This window comes from Haliotis rufescens, unplaced genomic scaffold (assembly GCF_023055435.1).
Source record: "Haliotis rufescens isolate VD_foot unplaced genomic scaffold, xgHalRufe1.0.p SCAF_3, whole genome shotgun sequence".
Classification (NCBI taxonomy): Eukaryota; Metazoa; Mollusca; class Gastropoda; order Lepetellida; family Haliotidae; genus Haliotis; species Haliotis rufescens.
In genome coordinates this window covers 36,953,258-36,970,273 of record NW_025964001.1, presented here as the reverse complement: position 1 = coordinate 36,970,273, position 17,016 = coordinate 36,953,258, and the positions used below count along the sequence as shown (strand labels likewise).

The window sequence follows — 17,016 nt, the reverse complement described above, 5'->3', positions numbered from 1 at the left end:
TGCTGATATTTGTTTTATCGAGTTGTGTGAATACGAATTGGCGGGACATACGCAATGGCTGCGAAGTTGAAGTCACACATTCAGTCGTCTTTCAAGATGCATGGCCTCACTCTCAGGAGGTGTGTAATCAGATATTATTTTGTGAAGTAATCGGAAACAAACACTAGAGTCCACTTACACTCATTGATCTCGACATATACAAACACCTTTCCGCAGGACCATGTTTATTTTGAAAGCAGTGATTTGGCAGTAAACATGACATCACAATAAAGTGGATCTGTCATTCAAGTGTCTGTCCATAAACTGTGTCGTCTGATGCTATGTATTGGACTCCCATGTACAACAATATTCATCCTATAAGATACATACCTTACAATTGATCATGAAGACTTCGATGTATTCTGCCTCCCAAGTTCTTCAGAACCAATCCATAACCAGCTGACAACACTTCAATGACAAAAAAACATTATTTGTGATTCAAGTTTAAGTTCATATCTGTGTAAATCTACATGAAATAACATCCCTAGTTACTTGAGTACATGCTTTCAACAGGAAATGTGATTTTATTTTTAGTATTAAGGCGTCTGGCAGGTTCAGGGAGAGTTGACCTAATTATATATATATGGTGTGATATGCCTAAAAACAGCCTTTGTATTATCTTGCAATGTTTTATGTTCTTTGACTGCCATAACTTTTCAAGAAAAGCAAAATCTATTTTATATAAATGTATGTAAATTACTGTTCTGTGTGTCTATATACACACATGCTCACACGCACACACACACACATTATATGGTGTATGTGTATATTGCTGTATGTTATTGGGATGAGATTTGTCTGTCTGTGTGTCTATCTATATTAATTTTTTTTTTTCAGTGGAGGCATAATTAACTATTGTATTTCTCTGAAAGGACAGAATATATATAATGTTGATAAATATATATTGTTCTGCATTTGCTTCTGACCATCTTCCCGAGGCAAGGGAGTTAACTGACTAGAAAAATCAAGTTTCGACCGTTTGCTGAACTGGGCTGATATGGAATTATATTTTGGCTGGACTAATGAGTCTATGAATAGTCCAATCATATTCGTGTAATGGAATAGACATCCGGTTGGTAAACCGCTGTGCAGATTTCGGTTGATTGCAGGATATGCAAAGCATGTGAACCGCCAACTTGGCGTCAACACATATTTTCCAAATCTTTTCATGTTTTTAATCAAGGTGATCACGTGATTTGATGCACTGCGTGAAGTAAGACATGTTTTATCTCAATATATGTCTTGATTATTGATCAGATCGTCTTCACTGGGTGCCGGCATTTTGTTTGAAGCAAATGCAAGTGATATGAGAGGTGGAATCTGATTGGTTAATAGGAGGGACATAACTCGTAATAGCCACTGGTGGCGCTATGATCGAACTCAGACATTCCATCCTAATTCGGCAAGGTCGAAAACTGGACTTTTACAGTCAGTTAACTCCCTTGCCTCAGGAAGATAGGTATCCATCTTCAAGAGGCAAGAGTGTCCACTGGCCTATTTATAAAAGTCTAGTTTCCACTAAGTAGGCTTTGATACAGGATAGCGGACACACTTGCCTTGGCAAGATGTGAGGTGTCAGAATATTGATATTTGTCTGATGCTTATCTCCATACCGGTGCTCGTGGGTTTCACCGAAGTGGTAAACGTCTGAGACCTGCATCACTTCGGGCTTTCCTCCCACATTAAGCTGACACGCCGTGATATAACTGGAATACATGTACTGTTAAAAGCAGCGTTAAACCAAACTCACTCACTCACTGATGCTTATCTAACAACAAAATGCTTTCACATATAGATAGTATTACTGATGTTCCAGTTTCTTCCGTTGATGAGTGTTTGTTGTTGTCATGGTTACAGTGAGGCCAGCCGCTACCTTGTGGACGTGTTGACCCCTGTGACCGATGTACAGAGAGACTCCTGGATGGAGAAAATCATTGAGATTGTGCAGAAACAACCATGTGAGTTATCTCCCTTTATACTGTAATGTGTAATTAGGGTTTTTAGCTGTTAATAAATATTTTCAAAACAAAAAGTTTACGAAGGCTCAATAATAATACAAAAATGGGTTTTAGAAGCATAAAATGTCTAGGCTCAGGGATGGAACTTGGCTCTAGCCTGCTAGCACAAGTTTTGTTAATGTTCAAGGTATCCTAAGGGCTAGTAGAATTTCAAACATTTTCGGGGGTATTGCTATATGTTATCACTATTCAGCTAGTTGATGTTCTTGGTTAATTTGGGGGCACGGGTGGCCCAGTCGTCTAAGGCGCCGCGATTCGCTGTGCAGAGTTGCGTCCCTTGGGCACGCCAGAAACCTATGATTGTGGGTTCGAATCCCGGTTCACCCCGATTATGTTTCTAGGTTTGTCAGCACCATACCCGTGCTTGTGGGTTTCACCGAAGTGGTAAACGTCTGAGACCTGCATCACTTCGGGCTTTCCTCCCACATTAAGCTGACACGCTGTGATATAACTGGAACACTGTTAAAAGCGGCGTTAAACCCAACTCACTCACTCACTCACTCACTCTTGGTTAATTTATATACCAGACATCTGTTGTCTATCACTGGATGATGGTCCTAGGCCGTGAATTGTTATAGTTCCTAAGTGGAACATTATTACATTTCTGGGCCTAGCTGTCATCTAATAGACAACAGATGATTCCTGGGCATAAATTAATTAGATTCTGTTATTGCCTGTATTGTTTTATTAATGATGTCATTACTATAACATATCCACAAACAGGGCCTTTCAGGTGAGTTATGAAACGTAAGAAGCCAGTGGCTCCTCATTTTAGCTTACTCACTGTCTGTGATATTCTTTTTTTTTTAACCAAATTTATTGCTAGATTTGTATATATTGTGACACATTTTTCATGTCAATAATTGTTCCCTTCTGATGTTGCAGTATCGTCATCCATGATCGACCGGACAGTGTGTGAATCAGCAGTACAGGAGTGCAATGATGAGCAGGAGGATGAAGGGTAACGCATTCGATTGTTTGGACCCGAGCTTCAGATAAACTGCGTATCATGCAAAATATGCATTCTAAATCGCCAAAAGCTAATTAAATTTTAGTTGCTTGCGTACAAATATGCACTAAGAAATCCAAAGCATTACATCACTGCAAGTACCTGTTGAGGCCTTTTTCCACTTCTGTACCTGTGTGTCTTTGCAGATGTTTTTTTACTGACTGAATGCATCACTTGTTAGGGGTAGAAACTAACGGTTATAGTCCACTAGTCCTACTATGATAGCATATAGAAAAACCCTTAAATTGGCCAATTTCTACTAGTCCTTATGATACCTTAACTATCGGACAGATTGGTAAGGACTATAGGACTAGTGCCAATTTCTAATGCTGCTGGTTCATCAACTCTGCTGCTTCAAATAATGCATAAATGTGTAACATCTGTCTTGTTAATTAGACAGCCATTGCTGTTATGAAGTTATGCGACATGTGACTGAATCACGTCGTGCAGCACATGAATATATGCTGATTAGAAGTTACCTGAAAGGACTGGAAATAGAATTATCTTTAAAACTTCCGCTCATTGGATTACAAAACCCAGTTGTGAGTGAGATGGGCTTTAATGCTGCTTTGAACAGTATTCCATTTATATCACAGCGTGTCAGCTTAATTAGGGAGGAAAGCCTGAAGTGATGCAGGTCTCAGACATTAACCACTTTGTTGAAACCCACGAGCACGGGTATGGTGCTGACAAACCTAGAAACATAATCGGGGTGAACTGTGATTCGAACCCACAATCATAGGTTTCTAGCGTGCCCAAAGGGATGCAACTCTGCACAGCGAATTGGGGCAGCTGAGCGACTGGCCCCCCAAACCCAATAGACTGTACCCAAGAGAGTTAACATCTATTGAATCCCGAAGAAAACTATCACTACCCAGTGTGAATGATGACATGTGTAAATACTCCATGGCTCATTAACAGTATGATATGAAATCTGATTTACGAAGCGTGCTTGACCATTTTGACAGGAGTAGAAATCAATACCGTTTCAGGATTGTCCTCTAAATTCCTTGGATGTATAGTTTTTGTTCAACTCTTTCAGGGACAAAGTCTTCTGTATCATCGATGCTTTCTCAGTTCCAAGATTTTCATATCATCAAGAGAGGAAAAAGTTTATTCCGTAAGTATCATTTAATCATATCATCTTCAAAATATTTACAGGCTTTTTTTTCAATTAAAGCTTTAATGATGGCATATTTTTGATAGTGTCCTGTAGGAGACTTCTATCACAGTATTTCTATTTGGGAATTGTTTTTTGAATAATTTACTTGGCATTAATAAATTAGACATGATCCCAATTCCTGAACACCTTTTGTCTAATGTGACACAGGATGTGTTTTATTGGAGTCCTGCATGTCTGTCAGTCCGGCAGTATCAGGAAGCCGAAGGTGTAAGTATTTCCACAGAATAAGGAATGATGCAGATTAAATATCTATTGTAGAGACAGCGACATGGGATATTCATCACCAGTGCTCCATGGGAGCTCCCTGGATAAAGCAGCACTCTTTCGGGACCGATACACCACACTACACCAGGTACTTGACGAGTATGATGATGATGGACGGGAGGGTGGTGGTGATTGTGATCATGAGGATGGTGATGGTGATGATGATGAGAATGAGAATGATGAGGATGGTGATGATGATAATGATGAGGATGTTGATAATGATGAGGATAGTGATGATAATGATGAGGATGTTGAGGATGGTGATGATGAGGATTGTGATGATAATGATGATTATGACGGTGATGAGGATGGTGATGATAATGATGAGGATGGTGATGATGAGGATTGTGATGATAATGATGATTATGACGGTGATGAGGATGGTGATGATAATGATGAGGATGGTGATAATGAGGATGTTGATGATAATGATGAGGATGTTGATGATAATGATGAGGATGGTGATGATGATACTGATTAGGATGAGGATTATGGTGATGAGGATGTTGATGATAATGATGAGGATGTTGATGATAATGATGAGGATGGTGATGATAATGATGAGGATGGTGATGATAATGATGATTATGACGGTGATGATAATGATGAGGATGGTGATGATAATGATGATTATGACGGTGATGAGGAAGAGGATTATGGTGATAATGAGGATGTTGATAATGATGAGGATGATAATGATGAGGATGGTGATGATAATGATGAGGATGGTGATGAGGAAGAGGATTATGGTGATAATGAGGATGTTGATGATAATGATGAGGATGTTGATGATAATGATGAGGATGGTGATGATAATGATGATTATGACGGTGATGATAATGATGAGGATGGTGATGATAATGATGATTATGACGGTGATGAGGAAGAGGATTATGGTGATAATGAGGATGTTGATAATGATGAGGATGATAATGATGAGGATGGTGATGATAATGATGAGGATGGTGATGAGGAAGAGGATTATGGTGATAATGAGGATGTTGATGATAATGATGAGGATGTTGATGATAATGATGAGGATGGTGATGATGATACTGATTAGGACGGTGATGATTATAATGATTAGGATGAGGATTATGGTGATGAGGATGTTGATGATAATGATGAGGATGTTGATGATAATGATGAGGATGGTGATGATAATGATGAGGATGGTGATGATAATGATGATTATGACGGTGATGAGGAAGAGGATTATGGTGATAATGAGGATGTTGATAATGATGAGGATGATAATGATGAGGATGGTGATGATAATGATGAGGATGGTGATGAGGAAGAGGATTATGGTGATAATGAGGATGTTGATGATAATGATGAGGATGTTGATGATAATGATGAGGATGGTGATGATGATACTGATTAGGACGGTGATGATTATAATGATTAGGATGAGGATTATGGTGATGAGGATGTTGATGATAATGATGAGGATGTTGATGATAATGATGAGGATGGTGATGATGATTATGATTAGGATGAGGATTATGGTGATGAGACAGATGCTGATGAGGATGGTGATGATAATGATGAGGATGGTGCTGATTATAATGATTCGGATGAGGATTATGTTGATGAGGATGTTGAGGATGGTGATGATGATACTGATTAGGATTAGGATTATGGTGATGAGACGGATGATGAGGATAGGATGATAATGATGAGGATGGTGCTGATTATAATGATTCGGATGAGGATTATGTTGATGAGGATGTTGAGGATGGTGATGATGATACTGATTAGGATTAGGATTATGGTGATGAGACGGATGCTGATGAGGATGGTGATGATAATGATGAGGATGGTGATGATAATGATGAGGATGGTGATAATGAAGAGGATAGTGATGATAATGATGAGGATGGTGATGATAATGATGAGGATAGTGATAATGATGAGGATGGTGATGATAATGATGAGGATGGTGATAATGATGAGGATAGTGATGATAATGATGAGGATAGTGATGATAATGATGAGGATGGTGATAATGATGAGGATGGTGATGATACTGATGAGGATGGTGATGATAATGATGAGGATAGTGATGATAATGATGGTGAGGATAATGATGAGGATGGTGATAATGATGAGGATAGTGATGATAATGATGAGGATGGTGATGATAATGATGAGGATGGTGATTAGGACGGTGATGATGATAATGATTAGGATGAGGATTATGGGGAAGAGACGGATAAGGATAGGATGAGGATGGTGATGATAATGATGAGGATGGTGATGATAATGATGAGGATGGTGATGATAATGATGAGGATGGTGATAATGATGAGGATGGTGATAATGATGAGGATAGTGATGTTTATGATGAGGATGGTGATGATAATGATGAGGATGGTGATGATAATGATGAGGATGGTGATGATAATGATGAGGATGGTGATGATAATGATGAGGATAGTGATGTTTATGATGAGGATGGGGATGATAATGATGAGGATGGTGATGATAATGATGAGGATAGTGATGATAATGATGAGGATGGTGATGTTTATGATGAGGATGGGGATGATAATGATGAGGATGGTGATGATAATGATGAGGATGGTGATGATTATGGTGATGATGAGGATTATGGTGATGATGAGGATGGTGATGAGAAGGCTGATGGTGGTGATGAAGAGGAGGAGGATGGGGATGATAATGATGAGGATGGGGATGATGATAATGATTATGATGAGGATTATGATGAGGATGGTGATGGCGATGCGAACGATGATGGTGGTGATGATGAGAAGGAGGAGGATTATGATGATGGTGATGGTGGTGATGATATGTAAACATTTTGCTTCATAATATTTTTGATTATCTGCACATTGTATGGTTTATAAACTTGTACTTGTTTTCCAAAAACTGAACTCCAAATTGTGGGATGCATATCTACACAAGTGCATGTTATTCATACCGCATGTCTAGAGGATTCATTACAAGTGTTGTGATGTTAGCCTGCAGTAGCACTCCCATTTTCTCTCCTGAAACGTCTCCAACATCAACATGATGCAAGGAATCTATGTTGTTCCCTTGATTGTATAAACACCAACTTACATGCACCAATTAAAAAGTGCTGTTTCCACCATTCGGTTATCTAACTCGCATATTTTTGTCATTGGGGGCATGACATGCATGGTTTAATGTCATACATTTATGGAATGATAAATGCTTTAGTTGAATTATGAAAGAAACTTTGGCACTAATTATGATTCGAGCATGTGTATTTGAAGTCTGTTCTTCAATCTGAACATGTTTTGATATATAAAAAAGAATTATTATTATTATTATTATAGGAACAAATCAACTTTTGGGGGGATTGTACATGTATGAAATTCATATCGTTATGTTGCTTTCGTCTATTGTTACAGTTATGTTAGGATATCCATTTCACAATCGGGTCACCCGTGGGGATGCCAGGTCAGAATAGATCCTTAGCAATCTTTACTTTTTGTAAGAGACGACTAAATGGATTGAGTGGCTAGGTTAGATGACTTGTGCATGTCATTGTACCTCAAATGTGTGGATCGTTGCTCACAATATCAATCACTGGATTGGCTTTCCCCAGACAGCTCTATTTACAAATATGTGATAAGTTGGAATATTGCTGACTGAGGCAAAAACATACCAAATAAATGATAGTCGTAGCATTTACAACTCTGTGTACAAATGGTGTATAAATCTTTTCTCATTTCAGAGGACGTTGCGTCATGACCTATTTACAGCGCCCGCTCTTGGTTCAGTCCCAGAAGAACAAAGTAAAAAGTTCCAGGTGTGTACAGTTTTTCTACAATGCATAGTGTACATGCTGTGTATACGCAGACAGCTGGGCATAAACCTGACATTTCTACTGTTCACTATGTGGAAAGGTCCCCAGCACCCTGTGTTTGCCATGAAAACTGACCCAGATGAGGATTGGTAGGCCACAATGGTGGTGTGAGTTGTTGCCCATCCACAGTCATCATATGTTGTTGGTGTGAGTTGTTGCCCTTCCACAAGTCATCATACCCTGGTGGTGTGAGTTGTTGCCCATCCACAATGTCATCATACCCTGGTGGTGTGAGTTGTTGCCCATCCACAATGTCATCATACCCTGGGGGTGTGAGTTGTTGACCATCCACAATGTCCTCATACCCTGGAGGTGTGAGTTGTTGACCATCCACAATGTCATCATACCCTGGTGGTGTGAGTTGTTGCCCATCCACAATGTCATCATACATTGGAGGTGTGAGTTGTTGCCCATCCACAATGTCATCATACCCTGGTGGTGTGAGTTGTTGCCCATCCACAATGTCATCATACGTTGGTGGTGTGAGTTGTTGCCCATCCACAATGTCATCATACATTGGAGGTGTGAGTTGTTGCCCATCCACAATGTCATTGTATGTTGGTGGTGTTAGTTGTTGCCCATCCACTATGTCATCATACGTTGGTGGTGTGAGTTGTTGCCCATCCACAATGTCATACCCTGGAGGTGTAAGTTGTTGCCCATCCACAATGTCATCATACCCTGGTGGTGTAAGTTGTTGCCCATCCACAATGGTCATCATACCCTGGTGGTGTAAGTTGTTGCCCATCCACAATGTCATCATACCCTGGTGGTGTGAGTTGTTGCCCATCCACAATGTCATCATACCTTGGAGGTGTGAGTTGTTGCCCATCCACAATGTCATCATATGTTGGTGGTGTGAGTTGTTGCCCATCCACAATGTCATCGTATGTTGGTGGTGTGAGTTGTTGCCCATCCACCATGTCATCGTATGTTGGTGGTGTGAGTTGTTGCCCATCCACCATATCATCGTATGTTGGTGGTGTGAGTTGTTGACCATCCACAATGGTCATCATACCCTGGTGGTGTGAGTTGTTGCCCATCCACAATGTCATCATACCTTGGAGGTGTGAGTTGTTGCCCATCCACAATGTCATCATATGTTGGTGGTGTGAGTTGTTGCCCATCCACAATGTCATCGTATGTTGGTGGTGTGAGTTGTTGCCCATCCACCATGTCATCGTATGTTGGTGGTGTGAGTTGTTGCCCATCCACAATGTCACCACACATTGGTGGTGTGAGTGTCCCCCGCCGTGATATTGCTGGAAATTTGCTAAAAGCGGCGTAAAACCATACTCACTCACTGGTGGTGTGAGTTGTTGCCCATCCACAATGTCATTGTATGTTGGTGGTGTGAGTTGTTGCCCGTCCACAATGTCATAATACCCTGGAGGTGTGAGTTGTTGCCCATCCACAATGTCATCATACATTGGTGGTGTGAGTTGTTGCCCGTCCACAATGTCATCATACCCTGGAGGTGTGAGTTGTTGCCCATCCACAATGTCATTGTATGTTGGTGGTGTGAGTTGTTGCCCATCCACAATGTCACCACACATTGGAGGTGTGAGTTGTTGCCCATCCACAATGTCATTGTACGTTGGTGGTGTGAGTTGTTGCCCGTCCACAATGTCATCATACGTTGGTGGTGTGAGTTGTTGCCCATCCACAATGTCATCATACATTGGAGGTGTGAGTTGTTGCCCATCCACAATGTCACCACACATTGGTGGTGTGAGTTGTTGCCCATCCACAATGTCACCACACATTGGAGGTGTGAGTTGTTGCCCATCCACAATGTCATTGTATGTTGGTGGTGTGAGTTGTTGCCCATCCACAATGTCAGCACACATTGGTGGTGTGAGTTGTTGCCCATCCACAATGTCATTGTATGTTGGTGGTGTGAGTTGTTGACCATCCACAATGTCACCACACATTGGAGGTGTGAGTTGTTGCCCATCCACAATGTCATCATACCCTGGTGGTGTGAGTTGTTGCCCATCCACAATGTCATCATATGTTGGTGGTGTGAGTTGTTGCCCATCCACAATGTCATCATACCCTGGTGGTGTGAGTTGTTGCCCATCCACAATGTCATCATACTCTGGAGGTGTGAGTTGTTGCCCATCCACAATGTCATCATACGTTGGTGGTGTGAGTTGTTGCCCATCCACAATGTCATCATACCTTGGAGGTGTGAGTTGTTGCCCATTCACAATGTCATCATACCCTGGTGGTGTGAGTTGTTGCCCATCCACAATGTCATCATACCCTGGAGGTATGAGTTGTTGCCCATCCACAATGTCATCATACGTTGGTGGTGTGAGTTGTTGCCCATCCACAATGTCATTGTACGTTGGTGGTGTGAGTTGTTGCCCATCCACAATGTCATCATACGTTGGTGGTGTGAGTTGTTGCCCATCCACAATGTCATCATACATTGGAGGTGTGAGTTGTTGCCCATCCACAATGTCATCGTATGTTGGTGGTGTGAGTTGTTGCCCATCCACCATGTCATCGTATGTTGGTGGTGTGAGTTGTTGCCCATCCACAATGTCACCACACATTGGTGGTGTGAGTGTCCCCCGCCGTGATATTGCTGGAATATTGCTAAAAGCGGCGTAAAACCATACTCACTCACTCATTCACTCACTGGTGGTGTGAGTTGTTGACCATCCACCATGTCATCATAAGTTGGTGGTGTGAGTTGTTGCCCGTCCACAATGTCACCACACATTGGTGGTGTGAGTGTCCCCCGCCGTGATATTGCTGGAATATTGCTAAAAGCGGCGTAAAACCATACTCACTCACTCACTCACTCACTGGTGGTGTGAGTTGTTGACCATCCACCATGTCATCATACGTTGGTGGTGTGAGTTGTTGCCCGTCCACAATGTCACCACACATTGGTGGTGTGAGTGTCCCCCGCCGTGATATTGCTGGAATATTGCTAAAAGCGGCGTAAAACCATACTCACTCACTCACTCACTCACTCACTGGTGGTGTGAGTTGTTGACCATCCACCATGTCATCATACGTTGGTGGTGTGAGTTGTTGCCCGTCCACAATGTCATCGTACCCTGGTGGTGTGGTGGTGATTTTCAAAGGATTTTCGTAGTAACAGTTGGTCCTCTAGAAAATGCTTTGATATCAGACGTGATGGTTATATTTCAGCTAAAACCTATTGAATATTTATTGGGAAGTACAGCCAAGCTGGGAGACATCATCATTCTGGGGATGCTGACTCAACTTAAAGAGGTAGGAAGTTGGTTTTTTTTATGTTGAAGCACTTTCCGAAACTAATATTGGTGAATGTAAGTCATTTTCTCTCATGTTTTTAAATTTGTTCAGTATTTCTAATACCTGACTAACCTTAACATCATGTATACATATCAGTTTTATGTATCTCTTGTATTTGATGCAGTTGAAACTATACTGGTATACCTCTTTGGGGGGTGGGGGTGGGGGGTGTTCTATTATCCCTGTCAGGATTCCAGTTTAGAATAGGTCTCCAGTATCCCTTGTTTGTCCCTTGAGGCAACCCAGTTGGTCAGACTCAGTGATTTGGTTGATTGTGTGTCATTGCCAAGGTTTGTACAGGCTTGAAAAGGCCTTGAAGTTTGAGGTCCCTCTTAAAAAACCTTGATTTTCATTGTCAACCTTGAAAAGCCTTGAAAATGACCAAAATAGCTTGAAAAGCCTTGAAATTTTACAAATGAAATTTACTTGTGTTTTTTAAGTATAAAAATTTATGGCTTAATTTATTTTATTTGTTTGTTGTGAAAATAAATCTTGTTGGAAAATTTGTGATGGTCATACTGCTTCTTAGGTCTAATAGATGGTTTGCTGGATTTAAAAAAATAATGACAGACTAAGACTAATAACCCAAATAAAATAGCCTTGCAAAATGATGGTTGAAAGCCTTGAAAAGGCCTTTAATTTTAGTGTCTCATATCTGTATGAACCTTTAGTGTCTGATATATGTATGAAGCTTTAGTGTCTCATATCTGTATGAACCTATAGTGTCTCATATCTGTATGAACCTTGATTGCATTGGATGTTGCTCATAACGTCAATCCCTGGCTGCGTCTGGACCAGACTCAATTATTGTTAGGCACCCATCATATACACAGACCCGTGCCAACCACATTCATACGGTTCACAAAGCAGCTACCTTTTTGCGGAATTGAAGGTCGAATGACGTCACACGCGGCTATGGTGACGTAATCCATTGTGGATGATGTGTTGCAACTTCTTGTAATCTGAAACTTTGTTATTTTCAAGGATCTTTACTCATGGCAATGTTTGATATTTAGGGATTTTGTCATTTTTGCTATGACTTTCTGCCACTTTCCTCCTCAGCTTGAATAATGGTGTGTGTTTCAGGGGAAGTGGTACTTGGAGGATCCTACCGGAGCCGTGCCCCTGGAGCTGACTAGTGCTATATCCTTTATGTGTACTTGGGTGGAGCAGGATCTCAAAAATAGGGGGAATTACGAAATATATATGTGTTTTGAAATTTGAGGTAGTCTAACTGTAGATACCTCTTATTATTCCCCACCACGAAGTGGAAGGGGGCTATAGGAATGCGTGCTGTCCATCCGTCCGTCTGTCCGTCATGTTTCGTTTCGTTTCTGGAGCAGAACTCCGAAACCATGAGAGATATCTTAACCTATATCTTAACTTGGCACTGAGATAGGTCTAGGGTAAACTGGTGCCTTTTGATAGTTTGGGATTTTAAAAACAAAATTTTGACTTCAACTGTAAATCCTGGTAGTGCTCGTTTCCAGACTGTGTGGCCCTGACAGTGTTTTGTGTGTTTTTGTTAATAATAAAAGGAATAAATTTCAATGTGTTTTTTAAGCTGTTGTTCTGATATTGAACACATACAATTCTAACTGGTTACTGACAGTCGTTATGTGCATCGATGCGTAGGCTTTGGATAGATCGATGTTTTCATGTGCAAGGTTTTTCAAATTTTGTGTGAGAAGGCATGTTAAGTTTGAGGTATCAAATGGATTTTAGTCCTGCTTGAAGAAGATAAGAATCTTTATTATGTTTCCAATTGTAGCAAAATTGAAGCTTTGAAAACTAGATCAGAATTATAGCCCTCAGATGCTACTACATCTACCCGAGGCAAGGGAGTTAACTGACTGTAATAGTCCAGTTTCAACCCTTGCCAAAAAGATTTTTGTAGCAAAATTGTAGCACCTCCAGTGGCTGTTATGAGTTATGTCCCTTCTATGTCCCTTCTCCCAGGCTCCTCACAGCGATAGCCCGTTCGCAGAGTTCTCTATACTATCGCTGCCACCAGTCAAAACTCCCCACTGTGATAGGTGGCCCCAACCATGCTTGGAGTTGAACTTGCAACAAAATGACCATTTTGTTTACAAACAAGTGATGACTGTCGTGACGCCAAATACACTTACCGCCGCTAAATTACTGTTCTTTGCTTGTCAAATTGAATTTCTATTTCATTAAAACTATCATGTAATTGATATAGTAAGAATGTAAGGGAGACGTAGGTTGATTTTCCGTTAGTCTGCAATCTCGAACCAATCTGATTATACAAACAACAAAGTAAATTCATCTGGAAAACATGGTCAGTCGTAAACCTTTTCAAAATTAAATATGATGGCATTCCGAAAGACATAAACAAAAGTATAAATGTTACTACATTTGGGGTTAGAGGGCAAATTTCAAGATTATTGTAATGGCCGCGCCCACACTGGTGGCAGCGATGTTACCGAGAGTGTAACGAAGGTGTCACACGCTGGGAAGGAGCTTGTCCCTTCTCCCTCATGTTGACCAATCAAATTCCGCCTCTCATTTCACTATGCATCTGCTTCAAACAAAATGGCAGCGGCAAGTGAAGACGATCTGATCGATAATCAAGATCTTTATTGTAATAAAATGGGTCTTTCTAAGCAAAGTGCTTCAAATCACGTGATCACTTTGGTTAAAAACATAAACAGATTTGGAACATATCTGTTGACGCTAAGTGACAGAAAACATACTTCTCAAATCAAGCGATCAACCGAAATCTGCATGGCAGTTTACGAACTGGACGTTAATTTCGTTACGCGATTTTGATTGGACTATGCATAGACTCGTTAGTCCAGTTCGGCAAGTGTGGAAACTGGAAATAGCGATATGTTTACCATGTTGATGGACACATCACTGAAATAGCGATATGTTTACCATGTTGATGGAAACATCAATGAAATAGCGATATGTTTACAATGTTGATGGAGCTTATGGTCAACCTCACATCATGATACTTTAGCTCCATAGTGTTGATGTATTTCTCAGGAGAGTTTCCTTGACAACCATGCACAGTTTCCACACAGGACTTTTTACAGAGAATTGTTTTGTGTTGGCGGAAGGGTCATATGAAGATGGCACATTTCACGTAACAGCTTTTGGCTTCCCGCCTCCTGAGCCGAGCAAAACAACAAGGTAGCTATATTTTGTTCATTTATGTTCCATAATTATGGAGTGTATTTATTAGAGGTGATTATTAGAGGTGTATTGTGTTAGGCCAGGATTTTTTTATTTTTAGGATTACAGATTTTTCAGCCCAAAGTCCAGGGTTGGAGGAGGAAAAAAAAAGCCAGATGCATTTTCTTTTAATGCAGAATGCCTCTGGCATACTTTATGAACATATTCTGTGCTCAAAAGGCTGCCATTTGTGATGATAAAGCCCCTTATAACAATAAAAATTCTGCCACTTACAACACGGACAATTGTCAAGGGAGGCTTCGAGATCAACAAAGATCAATTATGTATCTCTTTACTCTTTACAACGGTAAATTCATATGTTTTTTTATTAAAAGGTGATGATAACAAATAAAATAACTGACGACATGGCTATCGGCGGGGGGAAAAAAAGGAAATCTGATTTATTTATTTTTTACATTTTCTCAAAAAATAGAGTCGGCGGGTCCGTAATCCGAAAAATATAAAACACCTGGCCTTACTCAGTTACCTATATATACTGATATAAAGATTGCATTACATTGAAAACGTTACCAAATAAAATCATCCCTCAAATGATAACGTCATTATTTGTTTGTTTGTTGGATCACAGATCCGCAGAAACTATTTATTTTCAAAATTGGAGAGAGATAAATCATCCAAATTTACACTTATATTTTTCTGCTGACACATATTCATGCCCAATTATTAGCTCACCTGGTCCGATGGACCAATGTGAGCTTATGCCATGCTGTGGCATCCGTTGTCCGTACATCAACAATTTTTTCAAACAACTTCTTTTTCTGAACCACTAATTGGAAATTAACGAAATTTGACTGGAAGTTGAAAATTATACAAATGGGGGGCTGCGGCAAATAGGGATAATTTGGCTATACTGCTTTTAGCAACTTCTTCTCTGGAACCAAGCGATAGATATCAACCATATATGGTTGGAAGCATTCTCCGGCGGTGAGGATTCAAAATTGCACAAATGGAAGGACTGATCACCGCCCAAGGGGATGAGGGGCGGGGCCAAATGGGGGTAATTTGGCTAAATCGTTCAGTCGACGAGTCATAGCAAAATAACTTGCATTAGTATTAGTATTGCATGTCCCAGGACCGTTGTCCTTTTCACATGGACTTTGCCGAAATTAACTCCCTTTGTCTTCCAAGGAGTGAGTGAGTGAGTTTTGATCTTACGCCGCTTTTAGCAATATTCCAGCAATATCACGGTGGGGGACACCAGAAATGAGCTTCACACATTGTACCCATGTTGGGAATCGAACCCGGGTGTTCGGCGTGACGAGCGAACGCTTTAACCACTAGGCTACCCGACCGCCCCTGTCTTCCAAGGAAAAACTGTGAAAAAACTAAGCTTTAAGCAGATGAAGGCTCTGAAGAGTAACAAATTCATTTACTTTCTGTGAGTATTTTTTAATGCTTGTAAAACATTCTGTGATCCAGTTTAAAAAGATGAAGCTGATATCATCTTTTAATAAATGAATTATTCCCTCCTACGACTTCTGATTTTGACCAAAAGAATCTGTGATCCAACAAATGAAAAAATGGCTTAAGATAAATAGCAATGGCAAATACAGATATGACAAGACGTTTTGCCAGTGCTGCAAGAACATGGCACTGAGTAAGCTATTCAGCAGCAGTGCCCTGTTTCACGTAGCGATCAAAGTGTTATGACTGTCGTAAGTCTATGAGTTACAATCATTGAAGCAATACAATTTCTTTGTGAAACACGGTCCAGTAGCGCTATTGTACACAGCCATGAACATTGTAAATGTTATTATGTCATGTTGGTGGTGGGCATGGCTGTAGTTCTCATTTTTAAGTAACGTGAAAATATATACAAAATAATTAAAAAAACAATACTTAGTGTGACATTTGATATTGCAGTACATCAGTACTGTATTGTATTGTTTCGCTCCTAGTGTTACTAAAGGTGTAAGTTCTCAATCTGACATGCGGAACTTGGTGTATTTCAGCTTATTTCTGGTTTATTTTCAGGGCATACTTTGGAAATATTAACTTCTTTGGTGGCCCATCTAATGTATGTGTTAAAGCTTCGGCGAAGCTGAGACAGATCGAGCTTGACAACGAGGATGCCATGATTGTGTTCCTGTCGGATGTTTGGCTGGACCATGTTAAAGTGAGTTAT

At 40.4% G+C, this 17,016-nt stretch overlaps 1 protein-coding gene across 1 annotated transcript in view; it reads left to right on the top strand.

Annotated features, from left to right (window-relative positions):
• Positions 1-39: 39 nt before the first annotated feature.
• The window catches only part of LOC124118914 (DNA polymerase epsilon subunit 2-like), a 76,583-nt gene continuing 59,606 nt past the window's right edge, over positions 40-17,016 (top strand). The window contains exons 1-10 of the mRNA XM_046481228.2: positions 40-119; positions 1,897-1,997; positions 2,943-3,018; positions 4,109-4,186; positions 4,508-4,601; positions 8,241-8,315; positions 11,544-11,627; positions 12,756-12,812; positions 14,707-14,828; positions 16,866-17,007. Of these exons, the coding sequence (XP_046337184.2) occupies positions 55-119; positions 1,897-1,997; positions 2,943-3,018; positions 4,109-4,186; positions 4,508-4,601; positions 8,241-8,315; positions 11,544-11,627; positions 12,756-12,812; positions 14,707-14,828; positions 16,866-17,007 (894 nt within the window). The 5' untranslated portion in view covers positions 40-54. The remainder of the gene's footprint in view (positions 120-1,896; positions 1,998-2,942; positions 3,019-4,108; positions 4,187-4,507; positions 4,602-8,240; positions 8,316-11,543; positions 11,628-12,755; positions 12,813-14,706; positions 14,829-16,865; positions 17,008-17,016) is intronic.